This window comes from Apaloderma vittatum, unplaced genomic scaffold, assembly GCF_000703405.1.
Source record: "Apaloderma vittatum isolate BGI_N311 unplaced genomic scaffold, ASM70340v1 scaffold9292, whole genome shotgun sequence".
NCBI lineage: Eukaryota > Metazoa > Chordata > Aves > Trogoniformes > Trogonidae > Apaloderma > Apaloderma vittatum.
In genome coordinates, this window is record NW_009704146.1 from 3,041 (window position 1) to 26,202 (window position 23,162).

At 45.3% G+C, this 23,162-nt stretch overlaps 1 protein-coding gene across 1 annotated transcript in view; it reads right to left on the minus strand.

The window, feature by feature from the left end:
* Window positions 1–256: 256 nt before the first annotated feature.
* Window positions 257–23,162, minus strand: part of LOC104270527 (NADP-dependent malic enzyme, mitochondrial-like) — a gene marked incomplete at its 5' end in the record, with an annotated part of 41,782 nt that continues 18,876 nt past the window's right edge. The window contains 8 exon segments of the mRNA XM_009864918.1: window positions 257–530; window positions 1,197–1,295; window positions 1,730–1,903; window positions 2,749–2,891; window positions 3,379–3,484; window positions 4,140–4,253; window positions 5,445–5,542; window positions 17,268–17,377. Of these exon segments, the coding sequence (XP_009863220.1) occupies window positions 369–530; window positions 1,197–1,295; window positions 1,730–1,903; window positions 2,749–2,891; window positions 3,379–3,484; window positions 4,140–4,253; window positions 5,445–5,542; window positions 17,268–17,377 (1,006 nt within the window).

Sequence of the window (23,162 nt, forward strand, 5' to 3'; positions counted from 1 at the left end):
AAACCCATTGGGAACAGGACACTCCCATTGGGAACAGGACTCCGCTTCCAAGGTGGCCCAGGTAGCTTCTCCCCTGGCAGCTGAGCTGAGAGCCAGGCTGTATGTTAAGCAGGCAGCAATAAGCAGCGCTGACTGCCTGGGACAGGCTGCAGCCACAGTCTCTCTCTTTGGAGCACCGACTGCTCAGCCTGGATTCTGTTTTATTCCCTACTGATATGCTCCCACAGAGAAAAAGCAGCAGCAAGTAAAAAACTACTTGGATTAATTTACTTTTATCATTCTGCAAGCCTGGAAGTGCATTGATATCAGCAATGATATGAACCATGGGAACTGATGGTAAGAATGAGAAAACAGTTTTCACAAAAATCTTATGCACTTTGTGTTTGCATGGCTGTGGGGGGCCACCTGTAATCATCAATAACAAATGAATCATAATCAGGGCTGTAAACAAGCCGTTTCACAAAGGCTTCCTTGTCTGCTGGCTCGGGGTACCAGGAAGCAAGACCATGCTTGTAGGCCCAGTCAACAATCTGCAAAAAGATAAGCAAAAATAGCCTAATGAAACGTTGGCACATTATGAAGTTGAAAACAACTGCCGTTCGGCCCTGGCTGTTATTTTTCCCCTTTCCTCCCCTCAGAATTGTGTCCTTTTTTGCTTTTTTCTCTTTCTGATATTCCCAGAGTCAGTGGCTCTTCATCCCTTGGGTGAGGGCATGCAAGCTGCCTGCAATTATCAGTAACTCCTAGAAGGCCAACATGATTCTCAGTGGGTGTCCCTGAATAGGAATTACAGATCTGATGTAAACAGGACACCTGGAATAGTATTTAGGTACTTAGACCCCTATCAAATACAGGAGAGGTTCCAAAATAGCAATTTGGAACCTGAAATCTTTTGACAACTTGCATGATGTTTGAATTTGACCCGAAATCTGATTTTTTAAAGTGCTGAGTGCTTGCAGCTTCAGGCAATAAAACAGAGCTTCGTGAACCATGAGGCTCCCACAGTCAGAAGGTATTTTTCAAGTTTGGGCCTTAATGATGGGAGAAATCAAAGTAACAGTTCTGAGTGGAAGGATTCCTGAGGATCTTGGCTGTTGAATAAGTTCAATTAAAAAAACCACAAACCAAAAATGATATCAGGGCAGTTCCTGCCCCTCCCTACAACAGAAAGTGGAAATAAAAGTGGAAATACTCACTTTTACAGCAATTTTGAGAGACACAGCTCTGATGCTGTCCAAGGGGGGATACAGTCTTCCTTCTGCAAGATTCTGCTCTGTCACCTCGGCAGCAATAGACTGCAAAGAAGAGAAAGTTAATAGAGATGGTGCCAGGCACGTACCACATTCACTAGCGTTACACTGTATGTGGCTGAAACCTCAGGAATAGCAGAGCTGGGAGTAGATCTCAGTGGGAACTGCTGAACTATGCAAAACATGTGTGTCTATACATTTCATTACACACTTAAAACCAGAGCCTGAATGGTGGAAGTGCTGTGCCAGGGCAGCAGTCATGGAGAATGAGGAGAACCCTGTTGTGGCTCCTGCACTTCTGTAGGTGCAACAGAAGCGTGAGTCTTCGCTGAGACTGGGAAAGGCTGTGGCTTTTTGCTGAGGCTGTGCCATTTCCGCTTAACACACTGCCCCAGGCCAGGTTCTTGAAAACAGCTGAAGTAGGTGCGTTTGCCTCTTATCAACTTTTAAAAAATATTATTTAAATTCCAGTTGGAAACCTTTGCTGTGATGAGGAAGATATCATCAGGGATGTGCCGGACTCCGCAGGCAATGACTCCCAGTGCCACTCCTGGGAAGACGTAGGCATTGTTTCCTTGGCCAGGGAAGAAGGTCTGTCCGTTGGGCAGGGTTACCTTGGAGAACGGACTCCCACTTGCAAATATTCCCCGGCCCTGATAGAAGAGAAAGAAAGAGGCATCTAAATTCAGAAGTCTTACATTTCTGCTGCTCGCCATGATCTGTGCTCAGGGGACTCTAGTGACCAAGTGGACGAATCTCTAGCTAGTCAGTGAGAGGCATCTCCACCAGAGCCACCTCCAGGTGACACTTCTGGAGGGCCTGGTCCCCAGAGCCACAAACAGGTCCATGGCCACTGAGCCCTGAGCAGGTGCTTGCACTGCCCAACTGCAACTGCTCTGAACTTGCTGTGAGGGAATTTCTCTTTCTCTCAACCAGTGTGTGTGGAGCGTGAAGAGAGACTCATGGGCTAAAGGTCTGGGGGCTGTGTGATTGCACTAGCCAGCAGCAATGGGTGAGGAGGGCAAAGGGGAGAGTGAGACAAGGCATCCTCTCTCACATCAGGTCAGTCCACAAGACAATAATCCTTCAATGACATTGGATCCAAGTTGGGTCATGTAACTTACATGTGAAGAAACACAAGGGACAGTAACCTGGGAGGATGGGACATCTATGGATGAAGAAGACAAATGCTTCGTTTAGAGGACCACAAAGTAGTCTAGGCTGGTTGGGACCCAAAATCCTGCTCACACAAAGGTCAGACCACATTGCTCAGTGCTTTGTCTGGCCTGATCTTGAAAACTTGCAAGGACAGAGACGCACGAACACTCTGGGCCCCTGTTCCACCTCCTGACTCTTTTTTTTTATGACCAGCTTGAACCTCTCTTGCTTCAGCTTATGCCCACTGTCACTTGTCCAACCACCACGCACCACTGTGGCTTCCTTAGCACAGTCATGGTGTAACCAGAGCACTCAGTTTCCCCACGCTGAGCTCCAGTACCTCAGTGAGGTGGTAGCACTGCTCTGCTGTGCACTCTGCTTTGCTTGTGGGGTTGCTCAGGGCAAACACGATGGGCCTCTCATTGAAGGCTGCCATGTCCTTCAAAATCTTCTCAGTGAAAGCTCCTGCAACAGCTGCAACACCTGAAACAACAACAGCAGGGTGAGCTGGGGCTTTCTGATTTCAGTGCATTGGGCCAATCCCTCCTGAACATCTCCACTGATAAATGAACAGTGGGAGAGAACAGGCTTCATCCCTGGAGATGCAGGTGGGAATGTTTCTTTCTCATATCATGGTGAGACTAAAAGCCTGTCTCAGAATAAAGCCCTCTGCTCCTCTGGGCAGAGTGGGGATCAGTGTTCAGAGCAGTCTAGCTGCATCACTTTGTCTCCCAAAGACCTCCCTGAGATGCCTGTTGTCATCCTCATCCTGCCTTCCCTCTGCAGCCTGATAAAAGAGGGCTCCTACAGCTCCAAAAAAGAGGAAGCCTTTGCCTCATGGTTGAAGGGTAAAGGATGTGGAGAATTCAACTGACAAAATGGGGGAGAATAGAAGGGGCCCCAGGAAGAAAGACAGCAAATCTCCTAAGAACTGATTTGATATGAAAAGGTCGTGCCAAGGGAACTCCACCTATGATTGCAGTAGGCTTCACTTTCTGCACAACCTCTTCCAGCGTGTTCACACTGGGGTGGTCCTGGGCAAACACTTCTTTCTCATGGTTCAGGTGGCTCCTGCCCTGTGAGGATAAAAACCAAAAGGGAGTCAGACTTTAGGCTGTCGGCAAAAGGTGGAGACATAATGCAATAATTCATGAGTTCACTTAATCTCTTGGCCCTCTACTCAAACCAGATCAGGCCCCCAGCATGAGCTAGACAAGCATCGAGCTGCTGGTCACGTGGGACTGGTCTCTCTTGCTCTCCAAAATACATTGATTGTGTGGAGGAAGGATCTGGCTGCCAGAGCCGAGAAACTGTGCAAATAGCACAAGTTTCCTGAAGTCTGAGGAGGCACAAGAACAAAGGTCCTGAGGACCTAAGGAGTGCACAATAGAGCTGGGCCAGGCTGGATCACCAAGCAGGACACACTATTGCTGCTGTAATACCCCACACGATACACAAGATTTTCTGCAGTGCTTGAGACCACAGCCAGCAGCGTATCTGATCATTTTAGAGGCCCAGCCAAAGCATTGCCTTCAGGGCAGCCAGTGGTGCTGGTACACTGTTGTCACCATGAGACCTAGTCCTCTGAAAGCAGGAACAGCACTGCTGACACCAGTAAAACTGCAGCCCTTAAAGGCTGAGCAGGGATCCATGATATCCGCCTGCTCTGGCTTCTCTCTAACTTGCAGGAGGTGGTGAGGGAGTGGAGCTCAGCTCTGGAGACAAAGTTACCTTCACAACCAGTCCCTTGGAATCTACCATCCAAATTTTTTTGATGGCATCCTCTCGTGAAATCCCTTCCTTTTCCATGGCCATGACGATGAGGTGAGCTATGCCCATTGCAGCCTGGAACACAGTACATAACCATTTCATTGGGGTATCATCATCTTTTTTTGGGGGGGAAGTTTTTAAATGACAGATGTGTTGGGTCATTCCTCAGCACTGCACAAAACAAGGAGGCTTTCTGTTCCATGGTTGTACAGTGGCATGGCATGGGGCTGATTTTAGCATTTTAGGTTTTGCCATATATTTAAAAAAGCCCAATTATCCAGCACAGCAGGTTGCCTGTGAGGCTGGAGCAGTGGAGGTGGTACCCTGACAGGTAGAGGCTGTCTCCACCATTTAAATCAGCTGCTGCAGGGGAGGAAAAGGGGCAGACACCGAACAAATGTTGGTGATGATGCCAGCACAGAGGAATTCAAAGCAAAGTGGGATCGCTGCATCTCAAGTACTGCCAAAACGAAAGTCTTCTTCTCCCATCCCTGCCTGCGGAAGCCGTCCCAGACATGTGTCTTAGTGGCCCTACAGCTGTCCCTGGCCCTCCTGCCCACGCAGGGACTAACAAGGCAGGAGGGTCTCTGTGCACAGAGCCAGTAACCAGCACAGACATGTCTGCCAGGAGGGGTGGAGAAAGAGACCAAAGTCTTTGTTTCACAGAGGGATAGACAAACAGTGAGTAAGAGACCTTCCAGAAGTCCCACAGGTGGGAGAGAGCTGAGCCAGGACCCAGACCAATGACTTTAGTCTCCAGTCCAGGCTTTAGAGACTTTTTCTTCCGCCTCTCTCTGAACAATCACCATACAGACTACTTGACTTCTGCCACAGGTGCAATATGACTGACTCCAGAAAGTGAGATTATGTTCTTACACTTCCTTGTGTCCTTTTGACTCTATTGCTAACGAGGTTCTGATTTACCCTAAATACCAACTCTGAGGACTCAAATCAGCCTCCTTAACGTCCCTGCCTCATGAGGGGCTTCCCTCAAGGTAGTTAAAGTCTCGCTGACATGTGGGCAGCCTCGTACCATCCAGGGAGGCTGCCCAGGACTCACGGGCCGCAAGGTCACTGAAAGATTGTTGGCAACTTCTATGCAGCAGCATATCCACCTGTGGGGCCACTCCTGTCCAGTGACAAGGAACCTGCTTCTGTTCTTTGTTTCCATGAAGGCAAACCTTGCAGGATTTTTTATGGTTTACTTTTGTCTCTCTACATTTGAATTGAAATCATATTTAGGAACAAACTCAAGAACGCTCCTACCTCTCCAGCTCCCTGAAAAACAAACTTATGGTCAGAGAGCTTGTTCTTTGTGATCCTTAAGGCTGCAAAGATGCCAGCAACAGCAACAGACGCAGTGCCTGAAAAGTGAGAAACACCGTGAGATGAACATCCCAGCAAATGGATTGTTTACCCTACTGATAACACTGTTAAAAACCTTGTGGTGGGAACCATTCTCTTAAATCCTGTCACTAAAGGATCAGAGTGCCTTCTCTACTCCGAAATATCAATCCTCAGGAGACCACTGTATGGCAGAAGAACACAAATTTCCCTCAACAGAGTCAAAAGAACACCAAATCCTAGAATGCCAGAAGTTAATACCTAACTCCCAAGGGTTTAAGATGCAGTGACTTGTTGAAGGTCACATAACACATCTGCAGTAGAGTGGTGCCCTGAACTTCACAAAATCACAGAATGTCAGGGGTTGGAAAGGACCTCAAAAGATCATCTAGTTCAACCCCCCGGCCAGAGCAGGATCCCCTAGGGCAGCCACACAGGAACGCGTCCAGGCAGGTTTTGAATGTCTCCAGAGAAGGAGACTCCACAACTTCCCTGGGCAGCCTGTGCCAGTGCTCTGTCACCCTCACAGTGAAAAAGTTTTTCCTAATGTTTTGTGCAACCTTCTATGCTCCACCTTGCACCTGTTGCCCCTTGTCCTATCACTAGACATCACTTGGGCACTCTTGTCACTAGAGCCTCTATGATCATGGAATTACTACACGCTTTACTATCCTCTTTACTTTCACAGCCCAGCTCCACCTTCTATTTTTACACTTCCGTGATACTCTGATGCCCTGACTCAGAGCCATTGTGCCTCATTGCCAAGCATTAAGGAGTCATTGAGAATATTAACTGGCCCCAGATTCGTGCTAAATAATCCAGTATATGGAGAGCAGAGTCCTGCTGTTACAGCCACAGCAATAAGCACAGCCTTCCATCCAATAAGAGAGACACATGTCTAGACTGAATAAACCTGCCTGCACCCCACATCAACAGAAATGGCTGTTGAAGCCCAATCCCTGGAAACATTCAGGGTCAAGCTAGACGGGGCTTTGAACAACCTGATCTAGTTAAAGATGTCCCTGCTCACTGCAGTGGGGTTTGACTAGATGACCTTGAAAGGTCTCTTCCAGCTCAACACATTCTATGATTCTATGATGAATCACATAGAATGTTCATCTAATGTCCTCTCCCAGGTGAAGGAACATCAAGAAGAAATCAAGTAAGGCACAGGCTAATGAGGATCCAGGCACTGGTAGTATCTCAGGTCACCTGGGCAAGCTGGACAAAAGTGTTAAAGGTGAGCTAGGAATGAAGAAGGCAGTTTTATCATGGAATATCTCGAGTTGGAAGGGACCCATAAAGGTTGAGTCCATTAGTTTTATTTCTCAGCATTTTAAAGGATGCCAGTTCAGATGTGTCCCAGCTCTGATGCTGTCCCCAACATTAATGCTGGTCTCTCCCTTCTCATCTTCAGTGGCTTTATGAGAAATCAGGGCATCCACAAGTAACAAGTCTTGTCTGGGTGGTCATGGGCAGGCTGGTCAATTTTAGGTTTATAAATCTCATTTCACCAAAATTCCTGTTTTCCTGCCGATTTAATCAGGCAGTTCATCATGGTTCCAGTCAGGCAGTGAAGCAGTGAGACCCCTAGCAGGGTCCCTAGGGCCTGGGGTGCTGCCAGGCACCAGTGAACAGCCCTGTCTGGAAACAGCAGCTCAAGAGCAAAGCAGGACCTTCTTCAAACCATGACCATGAGCAAAGCATGACCACCAGCAAACGCCAGCAGATGGTGCTGCCTCATCTTTCCAGGACTGAAAAAATAAAGTAAGCTTTACCTGCTCCTTTCCTTAGTGCAAAAGCCACAGCTAAATGAGAAATCTAATAGTATATATCATGGCATTGGGGAATGATTTACTCTCTTATTATTTCCATGCAAATAGAAAACCTAGTGGAAGCACAATTATTCTCTCAGAAGCTCAATTATTCTGTCAGAGAGATGAATTTCACTGACATGGCTTATTTTTCTCAGGGAACCTATATGAGCAGCTCTGGCAAAGAAAATCTGTATTGGCCAGGCCAGAAGTGTTTGTCAGTAGTTAGCTCACCATATTTTGCATTTATAACTCAGATGAGTTTAGTTCTCCAAAAATTAATACCACTTAAGAATGATTCTGGTTTAGCAGAGGTGGCAGTGGCCACATTCCTGCAACAAACATCAGCGTTGCAGCATCCATGCCCAGGCACATGGGTACAGAATAGCAGCAGCATCACTTCTTACTCATGAGGGCATCACAAGCATCCATGTCTTAAATGCAAAATGCTTGGTGCCTTTGCAAGCTTCTTTCTTGCAATGAATCATCTGAGACACTTGCTTCAGCACCGAAGATGTATTCCCTTCATTAGCTCAGAAATCAGTTTGTATCATTTAATTTCCAGTCCCAGACTATCTGAGTTCAGTCAGTTTAAAAGGGAGTTGATGGGGATGGAACCAGCCATGGAGCGCTGCCCTGCTTCAGTATTAACACGTCAGCTCAGACGACTAAAGGATGTACATGAAGGATTTCACAGAATTGCAGAATCACAGAATGTCAGGGGTTGGAAGAAACCTCGAAAGACCATCTAGTCCAGCCGCCCTGTCAGAGTAGGATCACCCAGGGTAGGTCACCCAGGAACGCGTTCAGGTGGGTTTTGAAAGTCTCCAGAGAAGGACACTCCACAACCCCTCTCGGCTGCCTGTTCCCGTGCTCCGTTACCCTCACAGTAAAGAAGTACTTCCTTATGTTTAGCATGACCCTCCTGTTTTCCAGTTTGTGACCATCATTTCCTCTTGCTTCTCCTGTAGTAAATCTCTGGTTTTTAAAGCTGTATTTAAAATAATGTATTCACCTGGTGAAATGCCATGCTGTCGGACTAGAAAAATTACAGAGGAAGACAATGAACATCCAAGGAACTTAAAGAAACACCAGATAATTGCCTAGTTTTTAGATATTGCTTCTTATGGGCGTCACAAAGGTAGCCTGTACTCATTCTCTGATTTTTGGGAGGTCTATAATCAGCAGGACTACTTGGCTTGCTGCCATGCCAGATGCTAAGGATGGGTCTCCTCTAAACAAATGTGTACAAACCTGCTCATGCTAAAGCAGACACCTGAACTGGGGCAAATGAAATGCACCCTGAAAGTGTCTTAAAAACAACTATAGTTTTTAAGAGACAAGATAACTGGAATACATGTAGACACTTCTGTTGAAACATCCAAACTGTGAAGGAAGGGATCCCACCCTGGCAGCCTGAACTGCAAAGAAATGGTGAGAAAGCAGGGTCCCACAGTTATCAGTGGTAGAATATGAACACTGACTGAAATGCTCACACACCATCTCCCAGACTTACTTTGCACAGAAATCCCCAAATCCCTGTGTAGGTGGGAATGGGGAACTGAACAGAGGAAAAAATCCAAAAGTGGAACAACTGGAGTGTGACAGTGTGTCAGGTCACAGCATTAGCAGCAATAGATGCCTGGAAAGCATTTAGAAGAAAGAAATGTAACTGCAGAAACATCTTGTTTCTCTTGGTCCTGACCCAAGCAAAATTGCTTTATACGCTGTGATTGTCAAGAAGTCTGATGGGAAAGATGCTCTATCTGCAAACCCATTGAAATGGAAAATGCGCGTGGGACATTCAGCAGAGGGATGTGAGGTCTTTTTAAAGATGTTGCTAGCAGGAATTTGAGACGTGGGGTGTATGGAAAGACAGGGTGCAGGGATGTGGTGTGCAGAGTCGTGTGTATTTTGCAGAGAGGAGACCTGTGGGACCGGGCGTGCCGTTACTCATCCCCCTGCACTTGCGCTGCAGCTCTGACTAACAGCAGGGCTCTGTTCGGCTCTGCCATTCCTAATCCTTCTCCTCTCTCTCCAATCTGTTTCTAATCCCTCCACATCTCCCAAACTGTGTCTCACTCCCATTACTCAAGTAACAAAGTTACTGTATCTTGGCCTCAGCTCAATATTTTACTTTGATAAGTACAATTTCTGAGCATGGAACAATAGAGCATCTCTATGGAGGAGAGTTCACAGCTGGTTCATGTAAGGAACAAGCTTCTATTCCAAAATGACCACAAAATGACACAGGGAGGAAATCCCTCGTCAGGACTCGTGGCAAGAAAAAAACCAACCACCCTTCAACATGCTGGTCTATCTGTTTTCCAACGAGATTGAATGCTACTATTGCAGATAACTGCTTCCGTAAGTAATTAGCTAGAGCCACCCTCGCTGGTCAGTATCTGGGGTGAGATATGGAGAAAAAAAGAGAAATGCTCTTTTCTCAGAGAAAAGAGAAAAAAGGAGAGGAAAAAAAGGAAAATGCTCACAAATCATCCTACCTGTGCAAGACCCAAAGTGAACACTCAACATATATCACAAAACAGTGAGCAGACCTCAGGAACCTCTCTGAGGAGGCCAGAGCAACAGGAAAAGAGTAAGAGCAAAGAAAAAGAGAGAGCAAAGACAAGAGGCGTGCAAAACCAAGGTACACTCAGGAAAACGACCGTCCCCGTAGGAATTAATCTCTGACACTCATGCACATTCAGAATATTGTAAAAAGGTTTTCCTTAACACCCCTGAGGCTGATGTTCCACTTGCACTAGTGTAAATAAGAACAAGCCCCAGCAGATGTCAGTGGAGCTACACTGCAGCAAAACCTGGGGGAAAGAATCTGCTCCACAGCTTCAAGACAGAACGAAAAAGCTGAAGCCCAGGGACACCCATGCCCGGGGACCTCATCCTTCCTTCAGAGTGGGAAAAGCCCCTTCGGAGAGGGGTGAGTGGCTTTTCCACACGCAGTTACAGGCAGCGCTGGCAGGAGCGCAGCCACAGCACAGCCCGTTTCTTCATGCAGCACCTATGTGGGTGATTCCCCCTTCTCCACAGCACATTTTTGGAAGAGATGGACAAATTCAGACTGACCTTTTGGTTTTTTACCCTTGCCCCGCCTGCTTACACTTCACCCCATCAAAACCATATCAAGATGAGGGCCCAGGGAACAGCAAACACCAGTTTAACAGCACCAGCAAAGGGCAGCCAAGAAAATATATCTAAATTTATGGATGCAGAGGAAGCATAGGGCTTTTCCAAATCCTGGTTCACATTAACTCCCTGCAGCAGTTCCGCCTGTTACTGGAAAGCAGAGTGGAGCTTGTCCAGATCCACTCTAAATGCATAATCACAAGTCAAACACCACAAAGACGAAGCAAAAAGCTGCCGAAATGTTTGCGGCTCAAGGTCTGCACCTCCATGGCTGCAGGCTAGCGTTACTCTTCCCCCAGAGGGTCTCTGCAAGATGTTAATAAGCCTAGAAATGGTGTGGAGTAAGTCAATGAGAACAGCAGTAAAACACAAAGTATCGTTGCTCAGGTAAGGAATTTGCTCTCTGCCTTTGCAGATGTCTGCCAGCACACGGGCTGTGCCCCTGGGCAGACTGAACCCCCCCATCCACAAAGGCACAGGCTGCCAGGCAGCTGCCAGCGCTTGGCAAGCGTGGATATTGGTTTATACCAACAAGCTAAGCCAGGTCAGAGCACAGCCCTGCCCTTCTGCTCATTTTGCCTCTTTAGCCTGGACTTAAAGGTCATGGCTTAATGCAGAGGTGACATATGTCGTTCTTCACTGCAAAGGAGTTTGCAGTGGCATCCAGTGAAGAAGGAAAAAAGTGAACAAAAAGAAAGGGAAACAACAGTTACAATCTCCAAAATGACAGAAGATTCAGCCCAGAACTTCAGAGCCCTGCATCACTAAGCCCAAGAAACTAAGGCCCATTTACACCCAGGGGTCCATACTGTTCTGACCTGTGTGATGATATAGATGCAAGTTTAGGAGTTGGCCCTTAAATTGTTAATGCAGTAGCATCAAGGGAAAATACAGGAGCCTCTTCTGCTGCAGGGTACAGCAGGTCCTAGAGGGCCTTTACAAGACTGAGAACATCTCCACATCTATCTTCAGGCTGGGTAAATCCCCACAGGGGCAGCGTGCTGCTGAGGAGCTGCCTGGCAGGACACAGGCTGCTTTGTTCTGCAGCAGGGTATTGTCCAGCGCTCCCTTCCTATTGTGCGTCTCTCTCTTCTTAGTTTCCTGTGATAATTACCGATGCATTTTCCACACCAGCTGAAACAACAAAGTAAGATACTGTACCATTTTAATCTGCTCAAATTAGTTACTGCCAAGTCAACAGCTAGCTTCGCCTGCATCTCACAGCACATGGAAATGTGCCTGCAAAATAGGCCACGTTTGATTTCCAACTTGACCAAATGTTTGATGCTGCTCAGATCTGTGGCACTGGAGTCGGCCTGTTCCCAGCCTCAGCTAAGGTTTAGGAGCAGCATTCCTCCAGGCTGAGACAGCTCTTGAGGTGTCCTGCAAAGGTTATAGGAAGGTTATCTGCTGCGATAATGAGAAAAGGTGGTTGGTGGGTCAAGAGATATTTTGAGGCTCATCAGTAGTCACATGTCCAACAGCAAAGGGCTTTAAGGGCTGGGAAAAAACTCAGTTCTGCACAAGTGATGACCCCTTGCATTCCCTGTAGAGAGTGCTTTAGTTGTGGAGAGACTATGGAAATACAAGAGTCTGAATGTTTTTAATGTGGCTAGTGATTTGGGGTTTCCCATCTTGAAGTGCCTTGAAGAAGCCTCTTTCGCATGACGTAGGTGTTCAGGATTTTCAAGATCCTCTCTGTTTACAGGGTCTCAAACTGGATACAGATACATCTGAAACACTCAGATTGGTGGTTCCTTGAGAAACTATGAGTGTTCTATCAGGTCTAGTTTTAAAAGACTGCTAAAGATGCCCAGAGCCAGGAGGTAAGTAGGCTTTATGCTTCTGTGCACTATTCTCTTTGCCCTGCCCATATATATGAAAGACTTTTGGATGACATGATCAGATACAATTAATTAAACAACATATTAGATTTCTTCATTTTTCTTCTACTCTGACTACACTTGCAGAACAACTCCTGCTGTTCAGTACTGAGTAAGCAATCTAGGCCTAAAGAATTCATGTTTGATAATGTCAGTGTGGAGGGTAACAAACTGATCACCCAGGAGAAGGAACTTCAAAATCAGATTAGATTGCTTAGGGCTTTCTTGAAAGATAAAAATCTCAAAGCTTTTCTGCACAACTTGTCCCAGTGTTCAAACCACTCATAGTGAATAACATTTCTGTTATGTCTGATCAGATAACTGAACCATGATGCTCTGTTGCAGCACAAAGATTTCAGCTCAGCAAGACGAGTCCACCAATTCTGATCACACGTTGAGGTGTCTGATCCCACTTTTGCTTAGTCCAGGCACAAACTCCTGCTGATTCTTTGGTTACTCAGTGCACATCTTGGAATGCTGTGTTGAAATTAGACAGACTCTACCACAAAGACAGTGAGGCACAGGAACACAGCCCTAGTCTGAGAACCTTAGGTGTGCAAATTTACGGGGTTTCTATGGGCTCCTGCTACTTAGCAGGGATTATACAAAGCCCAGGAAACCTGATGAGCTCCTGATGGGATGCTGAGGGATGTGGCCAATGGCACTACAAAGTCATTCTTCAGAGGGTTTTGGGAATTGCAGAAATTTCTATTTCCTGAAAAACCATAATTGTCATATCCATCTTCAAGAAGGGTCAGAAGAAGGATCCAGGGAATTCTAGCTCAGTCAGCCTAACCTCAGTACCCAAGGATTACACAGCAAATCTGGAAGGTACCTCTAGGAACATGAAGGTGATGGAGAACTGTATGGATCTCCCAAGGCAAATCATGCCTGACCAACTCAGCTGCCTTCTGTAATGAGACAGTTGGCTACGTACACGAGCAGAAGTCAGCAGGTGTTGCTTTCCTTGACCTGCCCAAAGGCTTTGGAATAATCTCCCAAAGCATCCTGGTAGCCCAACTGGAGATACAGACTGAACAAGTGGGTGGGCTACTAGGCTAAAAGGCTTGTGGTGAGTGGTATGAAGAAGCCAATACTATTTAAATTCTATTAACAACCTGGATGACAAGATAGAGTTCACTCCCTGCAAGGTCATGGATGATAGTGACTGTCATTCATAGGGATCTCACCAGGCTGGAGAAACAAGCTCAGGAAAACCTCATGAAGGTCAGCAACGGCAAATGCAAGGTCTTGCAGCTTTGCGGAAGATGACTAGGGGGTAATGATGGACAACAAGTTGAAGATGATCCAGCCCTTGTGAAGCAGAAGGTCTTCTAGACTGCATCAACAGAAATCTAGCTAGTAGGTTGAGGGAAGTGATAGTTTCTTTCTATTTCAGCATTTTTGAGGTCACCTCTAGGGGTAGGATCTCCAGCTCGGGGGTCTCAGCACACAAAATATATTGACAAACTGGAGCAAGTCCAGAGAAGGTTGGAAATATGAGCAGGGTGTACAAAGAGGACTGAGGAACTTGACTATGAATACAGTGGAGAAGGCTAGGAGGGCATCCAATTTATGCCTAGAAGTACTTTCTGAGTGTTTGTAATGAAGCCAGGTTCTTCTCAGAGGTGTATAGCAGAAGGATGGGGGGCAATGAACACAAGTTCTATCTAAGGAAATTCCAATTAGACATTAGAGGGAAAAATGCACAAAGAGGGTGAGAAAACTTTGGAATAGGTAGCACAAGGAGATTGGGAATACCCATCTTTGAAGATCCAGAAAATTATGTGGCTGGACAAGGCTCTGAGGAACCTGATCTAAAGTCAATGTTGGATCTAAATTTGGAATCATATTTTATTTGAGTGAGGGCTGGGTAGTGTCCAGAGATGCCTTCCAAACTAGCCTCTTCAATGATTTTATATGTTTTCTCGCACAAAGCAGGAAGGCAGAGATGCCTGTCCCAGGGATTCACAAGAATTGACACCTTTGTAAGACTTTTCAGTCATTTACCTTCTGTTTATCACTGTGTACAATTAAGCGGAGCAGTTACAGTAGGAAGACAAAGAGCAGGATCTAAAGCACTCTCCTGTGCCTCCAACTTCACATGTGCTCCACTGCCTGCCCTGGTACTTTACTGGGAAAACGGAAGAAGTGACAATCAATTTTCTCCCGTAGAGCTGAAACTGAAGCCGTTGCCCCTTGCCTGAACCCAGACAGAGCTGGGAAAGGACTGACGTCATCACCCCCATAGGGGAAGGAGAAGCACTCACTCCCTTGCTGGGGAGCTCCCACGCGTGGGCACTGCTCCTGCCAGCTCCTGCCAGCTCCCAGGCTGATGGCTTTCACAGTGAGGGCAATCACCTTGTCCCCATTCGTGGTACCTGGCTGGAGTCCTGCTCAGCATCAGCAGGCTGGCTCCGACTGGAAGATGTCTGAGTCACTTTAATTCTGTGGGGTTAGGCTAGATTTGGCAATACGGTAATTTGTGCGACAGAAACACAAAAAAAGAAGAAAGTAGGTGTTAATATTTTCAACTGTTTTCTGTCCCCATAGGCCCTGGGGCAACAGGACCGAGAACCTAAAGGAGACTAAGTGGAGCAATTTATACTTTCTTCTGACACCTCGTCTGTGTGGGTGTAGATACACTGCATTCAGAGTCCCACTAACCAACGGGCAATGAGTTAAAATTAGCGTAGCTCAGGCCTGATCTAACTTGCACTGTGTGTGCCTAAGATGTGTTTTAAAATCAATGCACTTAAAACAATGCCTGCTCAGAGGCTGCGATAATTCAGGCTTCAGGAGGTCTGTTCCTGCCTGACTTGAGTAAAATGAATCAGGATTGCTTGAACAAGGCTTTGTACAATTCTCATTAATCATTTACAACACAATACGCATTGAATTCTCCCACTTTTTAAAGTAGGCAAATCATGAAACACCAGTGCGTTAGAAAAGAGAGAACCTGAGGCAAAACCAAAGAACAGGAGGGTAAGAAAACAGCACTTCCTACTTTTATCACCTGGGGCGACAGGGGGGTATGTTAGGGTGGGTAAATCAGACTACTCATCCCAGCTTCAACTCCATTAACCTCTGACATGATTCAAAGACAGAGTTAACTGAGCAGATCCAAGTTACATCAGTTTTCCAAAGGTCCCCAAAACTCATTCCTGACTATGACCCTGGCTTGGAATCCCTTTTTCTTCCTGACAGCTACATAAAAAAGTCTGAAAACAGTGGCTTGCTTCCCTTGACTCATCTCTTGTCTGTGCGAAAGATCAGCAGAATTTCTTTCCTTATCTACTACTGTGAAACCAGTGCCAGCTAGATGCTGTATTTGAGAACATAAGGAAGTTTTACCAGTAAGACTTAAAATCCTATTAACAGGCAGGACTCAACAACTCCCAAGCACTGTAACACACAGCTAACTGTGGAGAAGCAGACACACTCCATTTGATGGTAACGGTGTTTTACAGCATCCTCCTAGACGTGGTTTGCCCCTCTGAGGGAGTCATTTCCAGGAACTGCCTAAAGCATTTAGCTGTGAGCTATGGCCAGAAAGATGCTGTAAAAGAGTCTCCTGCTTCCCAGGCAGAACCTTCAGTTTTGCTTTAATATCCTCTTTCTCTTCTCCCTGTCTATCAAAGAAATGGCTCCAGTTCACCAAGAAACCTTTCCAATTCACTCTAGTTTTCTCAAGAAAACCTACATCCAGGCCCACAGATCTGCAATGTGGTCTGCTCTGTTTTTGTTGTTTTTTTTGTCTGCTGAGTCCACTTCCAATTGCAGAGAGAGCAAGTAATCTGAAATAAAACTTTCAATCATTGGCTTCTTATTATGGGCTTCATCTGTCTCCAGAAAGCCTGAGTTCTTGGTTTCTCCATTCAAGACTTCCATTCAAAAATATATCTCCTTTTTTTTGTGCTCCTCTCTCCACTGAAAGCTTTTTGTGGGTGGGAGAACACTTAGTAAGTTTTCTTCTGCCTTCTCTGAAATGCCTTGAGATCCTCTGCTTCTAAACCTTCTTCATGAAAGTGTCTTTCAGCAGGGCCGTGCACCCCATTACAGCACCCGTATTTCCACAAGCCAGGGTTTTACTCCTCCTTGTGTCATGACAGATATGAACGAGCCACTACACGCACTGCCAAACATTGCTAGAGGGGGAGCAGATGCAGAACTAGCGCTGGAAGGTCTGCACACAAAAGAACCAGCATCGTGTGAAAAACGACACTGGCCTTTCTTTCAGTCTCTCTCAAGTACAAGCGAGGATAAACCCAACTGACTGCAAGTAATTAAATCAACAAACCTCAGAAATTTCAGCACGTTGCAAGCAGGACCAGACAAAAGGAGAAAAGATGAAGGCTCTCAGGAGAAGAGAGGGTTGTTTGTAATCACTTGGGAAGGCCATGTCTCTGACGGAGGGGAGAACATACCTGTTCTCAGATTACCTTGGAGTTAGCGTCCATGGAGGAGAAAGAACCTGGTTTACCTTTTCGTTTGGGCATGTAATAAGGAGAACAACAATAGAGGGACAGTGCCAGGACCAGCTAATGACCACCTGGCTCAGGGAACTGAAAGCCTTGCGTAACTGATAAAACGTCACCATTGTTTTAGCTAAATTATAGAAAAAGAATGGAACTCTCTAAATTACCTGAATAATCTAAAGCACGTGATCTGTTTTCTCCCTTGAACAAGATTTCTGCAGTGAACAGCTGAATTCCTAAAAACAAGAGACTCACTTTTCAACTTAGATTGCTGTGCTTTTATTTATATTTTTAAATGCTTTGGTGTAAACTCTAAAATTTGTCACACGTCGGAGTATTGCATAATAAACAGTCTTGTGATCTTAATCACGGTTCCTCATGACAAGGTAAAGGCTAAATTTGCATTTTTCTAACAGTACTTACCCTGGATGTCATCATTGAATGTACAGTATCTGTTGCGGTATTTGTTGAGGAGACGAAAAGCATTAGCATTGGCAAAATCTTCAAACTGGATCAGACAATTCATGCCATACCTGCAGGTTAAAGGGTAATTAAAAATGGATAAAAATATTTCCACAACATAGGACAATATATACATCCTTTACCAGGACAAGGTAACTAGAGACTCCACTGCAGAGATAAAAGTATTGTAAGAGAAATGCAAATTGTCTACACCTTCCCCAAGGTCCCTACACTCAGAAATGTGGAGTCACCAAGAATAATTTGTATTCATATCTCAAGATGCTTATTAATATGTATACCTATATATATATTTTTCTATACACATCTGTCGAATTTTGAAAATTTTTCTGAAAAATTTCTCAAAGGGAAGGAGATGTTCTTTTCCAATGGATATTGCCACTGCTATGTTGCAATACAGCGAATTTGTCCGCAGAGGGAACATCAATTAAAGGGACACCACTTTTTCTGACAAATTTTCAGTGGCATATGTACCAAGGAGCTTCTCAAAGGGAAGGAGATGTTCTTTTCCAATGGATATTGCCACTGCCATGTTGCAATACAGCGAATTTGTCCGCAGAGGGAACATCAATTAAAGGGACACCACCAAGTGCCCATTTCAACTGTAGGTGACCAAGAGATGACAAAAAACCTGCTTGTAGGATCTCATGGACTGAATGCTTCACGGTGTGATTTCACAGCCACATTTTCGTGCTTTGGAAATGGTTCTCTCCACTGAGTTGCTTTGTAGAAAAGCAGCACGCGATGACTGCTAGTGACCCAAAGAGTCAAAAGGCAGGAAATAATTGTAAACTTCCCATAATTATCCACTGACATAGGGGCAAGTATGCAGTTTCTAAAAATTGGGTAATATTCAGACTGCTCTGTATCTGTACACTTCCAGCACACTCTGTGACCCTAGGCTGCATTAAAGCTTTGGGAATAAGATCTAAAAGGGCCATAAGTATTCTTTTCTCTCACAGAAATGTGATGGGGCAGCAGGAGGAGCTCAGAGAACGAGCTATCAGCAACCTCTGGGCTGCAGGCAGGTGAAAAGGCTCTAAATAGCTGCTCTTTGTCAGAGACCTGAGCCTCTCCGGGACTGTGCGCAGTGCAGAGGCAGCATCACCTTACCCACCTCCCTTTCAGACTTTCCTCCTTTGCCACTGAAATGTGAGGTAGGGGACACCCCTGCTTTAAACTGGAAATGGATACTGGATAAAACACGCTGCATTTGAGACCTGTGCTCCTGTCATGAAAAGCTCTTTTCATGGCACTCGCAGTGTGGGCAGTCAGGCTCTCCTGGAAAGAGATTGGATTTTTTATTGTTATTATTTTCCATTTCAGGCATGTCTGTCAGCAAGGAGACAGTGATAAGCATATGCTTTGTGCTCCTTTTTTTGTCCCTCATGAGAAACTCTTGCTTCATAAGGCCTCTAGTCTCAAAAAGGGAAAAGGGTTGGCTCTTAAAACTGCTTCACATTCTCTGTGCTTGCTTTTAGAAAAAGGTTATATTGGGGACAGACTTTTTAGTACGGCCTGTAGCGACAGGACAAGGGCTAATGATCTAAAAGAGGGTAGATTCAGGCTAGATACATGGAAGAAGTACTTTACTATGATGAGGGTGGTGAAACACTGGCACAGGTTGCCCAGAGGTGGTGGAGGCTCCATCCCTGGAGACATTCAAGCTCAGGCTTGACGGGGCTCTGAGCACCCTGATCCAGTTCCGTTCACTGCAGGAGAGTTGGACTAGATGACCTTTAAAAGCCCCTTTTAATCCAAACTATTCTATCATTCTGATTCTATGAATGATTTTAGAGCTGTGTATGACTCTCTTCGATATAAAAAGCTCAAATTCAACTCAATGTCTCCCTCCAATTAAGTGTCCCAACATGCTACTAAGCTTAACACTTGCAAAATAGTACTAGTATCTGCAAAAATTTCAATTAAAAAATAAGTGCTTGGAGACCCAGAGGGAAGTGTCACTGCCCCCATCACCAACGAGCAGGAGAACAGGGTGTGCCCACCTCAGAGAGCCACGTATGCAGAGATCCCTGGCTGCACCCTGCCCAGCCCTGTGCCAGAGCGTGATGCTGTTTCCTTTCTCCTGGGCACCTTTCAGCTCTCTTCACCTTCTCCTCTGGTGATGTTGGGAATGCATGTGGCACACCTGCAAGTGAGGACATGCCACTGCAGGTGATTTTCTTCCCAGCTAATGTGGAATCCAATGACCGGCAGTGTCTTCAATTTATTTTGTGTACAGCCTGGGTACCTTTCTACTACCTGGGTACCATCAGAGATGGACAACCATGTCCTGTCCCCTCCATATGTGCCCTCCCGTCTCTCCAGAAAGGCAATATAGCGCAGAGGGGTTAAAAATTGCTTTCAACGTTAGTGTGTATTTACTGTGTGCTATCTGATAGCTCCACTCTGCCATGTCAGTCTGGTGAGCTCTCTCTATGAAGGCAGATTCAAGAGTGACTGGTCAAACTGACCAGAAAGGCAGCAACTTCATGTCTTGTTTACTGTGCTGGAAGGAGCAATGGAAGAGCCTCATGCAAAACCCCTGCTGCAGTTGCACCACAAATCTAACTCTGGGTATGGAGGTTTAAGCACAGATTTTCTAGGCAACAAATAGGAAAAAAAAAATGTAGGTGCTCAGGTGGGCAAATTCCATCTTGCCATATGTCTAGGGGAAAAAAGTCCCAGAAAAGGGACTGGACAACTGCTTCCATTGGTTTTGTGACTGAGTAAGACAAATTCTTTCCTGCACTCTGTATTACACAGCTCAACAGCAACTGGAGTCTATTGGAATTTTGCATTTCTTTTAATAAATACTCTTAAATTGTCCCCAGTGTGTGGCTAGCTACAAGTTACACTGAGTATCTGCGTGACAGACTGCTTATTCACTTGAAGCCTCCCCACTGCAGACTGTGGCAGCTATCAAGAAGACAACAAGTATCAAAATTTCTTCTGAAATGTTGAGCTACATTCTACAAAGCAACAGCTGAAGATTCCAAAACCTTTTTCTCTCTGAAAAGCCTTGGAAGTAAAAATGAACACTGTGGATATCCAAGCAATTTGTGCAAATAAACAACACACAAAAAGTCTGTAAAAATCAGTTTGAATGTGCAAAAAAAACATGGCTAAGAGGGAGACAACACACCATCCAGAACATCTGCTAACATCTCACTGCAAAGAATTAGCAAATCTTTAAGGAACTTCAGTTGCTATAGAAACTATTTCTCTAACACCAGTCTTATTATTTATTTGTATCGCTGATGGAGTAACATTACTGACTTGCTGAATAAAATCCATTATCTCAGCCAGCATTAATGGACATGTGAGCAGTTCTCCAAGCAGCATAAGGGTAGGTGGGTGAGTTTCCCTGACGACAAATTTGCAAGAGTATTTACCTGAACACTTTATTTCTCTTATGAGCACAGAATCTTTTCCTCACTTCATGCTCCTGGCCTGCAGCACAAGACAGTGCACAGTCACTTCTACCTATTTTTGTCTTTGATCGTTTTTTATTAAGCAGAGCACAGGGAAGGTATGGTGACCCATAAACTCTTCATTTCTCTTCGTGCTCCTCAGTATGACAGGACAGAGCTGGACTGCAAAATCTTTTCACTGAGCTATTTTTTTGAAGATTATTTTCTTTTGCTCTGCAGTATGACCACCGAGCCTTTTAAAGTGTAAACCACATTCTTGAGTCCGTGTGAGCTTTGCACAATGTGAGAACCAAAGTTTTCATTAATAGAGACTACAGCTTGGTCATGGCAAGACCCTAAGACCTGATGCTTTAAATGAAAGAAGGAAATATTTCAGACTCACAGTTAAAGACGGGAATCTTGGGATGACGATCCTACTCCTCAAGGACTACCCACCTTGCTGGTTTTGAGTGGACCTTAAAGAATTTGTACTGCTAAAAGTCACCAAAATTACACACAGATTAGGCAGCTGACTTACTGAGCCATCTCAGAAATCCACCAGTTAATGCTCACTGCTCTTTGCTAATGGTACTTTGGTGGCTGTGTGCAATGGTCCATCCCAGGATGGCCTGATCATCCTAAAGATAAAATTAGCGAGGGGTATGAACAAAACAACTGCTGGGGCTATTTGCATTAAGCTACTTGTGAGTTATCAACATGATGAGTCAGTTTTACTCTCCTTCCTCCACAGCACAGTAACTCAAGATTCGTGCAGCCTGTGTAATCCCAAAGGAATTCAGAGCGCTCTACAAAGTATTTGGGTAGCATCCAAAAGTAAAATGTAGCCAGCATGGGACCTGAGCACACAAATGCTTTAATATACAACAATGCTAAAAAAACCAAACAGCTTGGGACAGAAGGTGAAGAATATCCGTTATTGCAAAGGTGATCAAAGAGCTGCTACTTGTACTGGGATTTAGCCAAGAAAATGTAGTACAGACTAGGATTTCTTCCACCACCTTTACATATCTAAAAGCTGGCCATGTAATCCTGAGCTAGGTGAGGTGCGTCCAACAGCAACTTCTTTGAACCAGTCTCAATGGAAAAAGGAAGTAGATAACCTCTCTAGAGATGCCTCTTTCTCTATAGTCTCTGTGAAGTCTAAGATCACCAACTTAAATTTAGATGTCTAAATTTAGACATCTAAATTAGAAAGGATAATCTATGTTAACTAATTATGGCAGCTACTTAGAAAGATTTTAAATATATGCCATGCACCCTACATCACTGGCTTATAAACCCTTCCAGCTGCACTGCTCCGCTCTCCCTCAAAGCCTGCAATTTCTTTATCTTCTCTGTAGAAACTCTTGCTCCATCCTTTGTGTATGATAGCCAGGTGGTCCCCTTTCAAGGTACATGGAAATACTTCAGGATGAAATGAATTACACAGGCCAGTCTCTCTCCATCACAACATTTTTTAAATGAAAACTGGATTTTTGACATAACTGATTTTGTACAAGTATTGTGTTTCATTTGAGATATTGCAGTTTCCACTAAGAAACCAAAAGTAACTTGTTGAAGGAATTTCTTGTTGAAGGAAACATTTTTAGCGAGGTATGCTTTTGTCTAACCAGCTAAGAAATTTTGCTGCGTTTAACTTGTGAGATCTGATATGAATGCAGTCAGTTAGTACACACCAAAGCACTTCATCATGGCTAGACTTCGTGAACGAAGATATTGGAAGGGCTCTACCTACACTTGCTACAAGCGCGCTGGTGGCTAAAAAGGCCGATGCGGGACAGGCAAGTCCGGTTGCAAAAGGCACAGCGGAAAGTCTCCTTAGGCGGTATTGGTGAGGCACGGTTCTTTCTGCATTGTCTTTCCTCCTCGAGATTAATTCTACGTGTGTTCTCAAAGGAGGCAGCAGCGTTATGGATGGTGTGTCTCCACGTCTCCCGATTGGAGGCCAGAGTGGACACTGCTGGTAGTCAACATGGCCAAACCTGAGGTGTTGTTTCATGAGGTGTTTTATCAGAATGTCCTTCTCTCTCTTCTTTGGGGCTCCTTTGTTGCGCCAGCCGGTGGCGAGTTCACCACAGAGCACAACCTTAGGGAGGCGGTGATCCTCCACCCTGGAGACGTGTCCTGTCCAGCGCAGCTGTGTCCTCAGCAGCATGGCCTCAGTACTGGTGACCCCTGCTCGCTCAAGGACAGTAACACTGGTCATGTAGTCAGTCCAGTGGATGTTTAGGATTGTACGGAGGCAGCACTGAAGTCGCAGGTGGTGGCAGTAGATGACCCATGATTCAGATCCATGTAAAAGAGGAGACAATACCAAAGCACTTACACTGCGTGTAATCTACTGTATTGGGTCAGGCTGAGGTGGAGTGAATCTTCCCATAGCAGCTCTCTCAGTGCTGGTTGT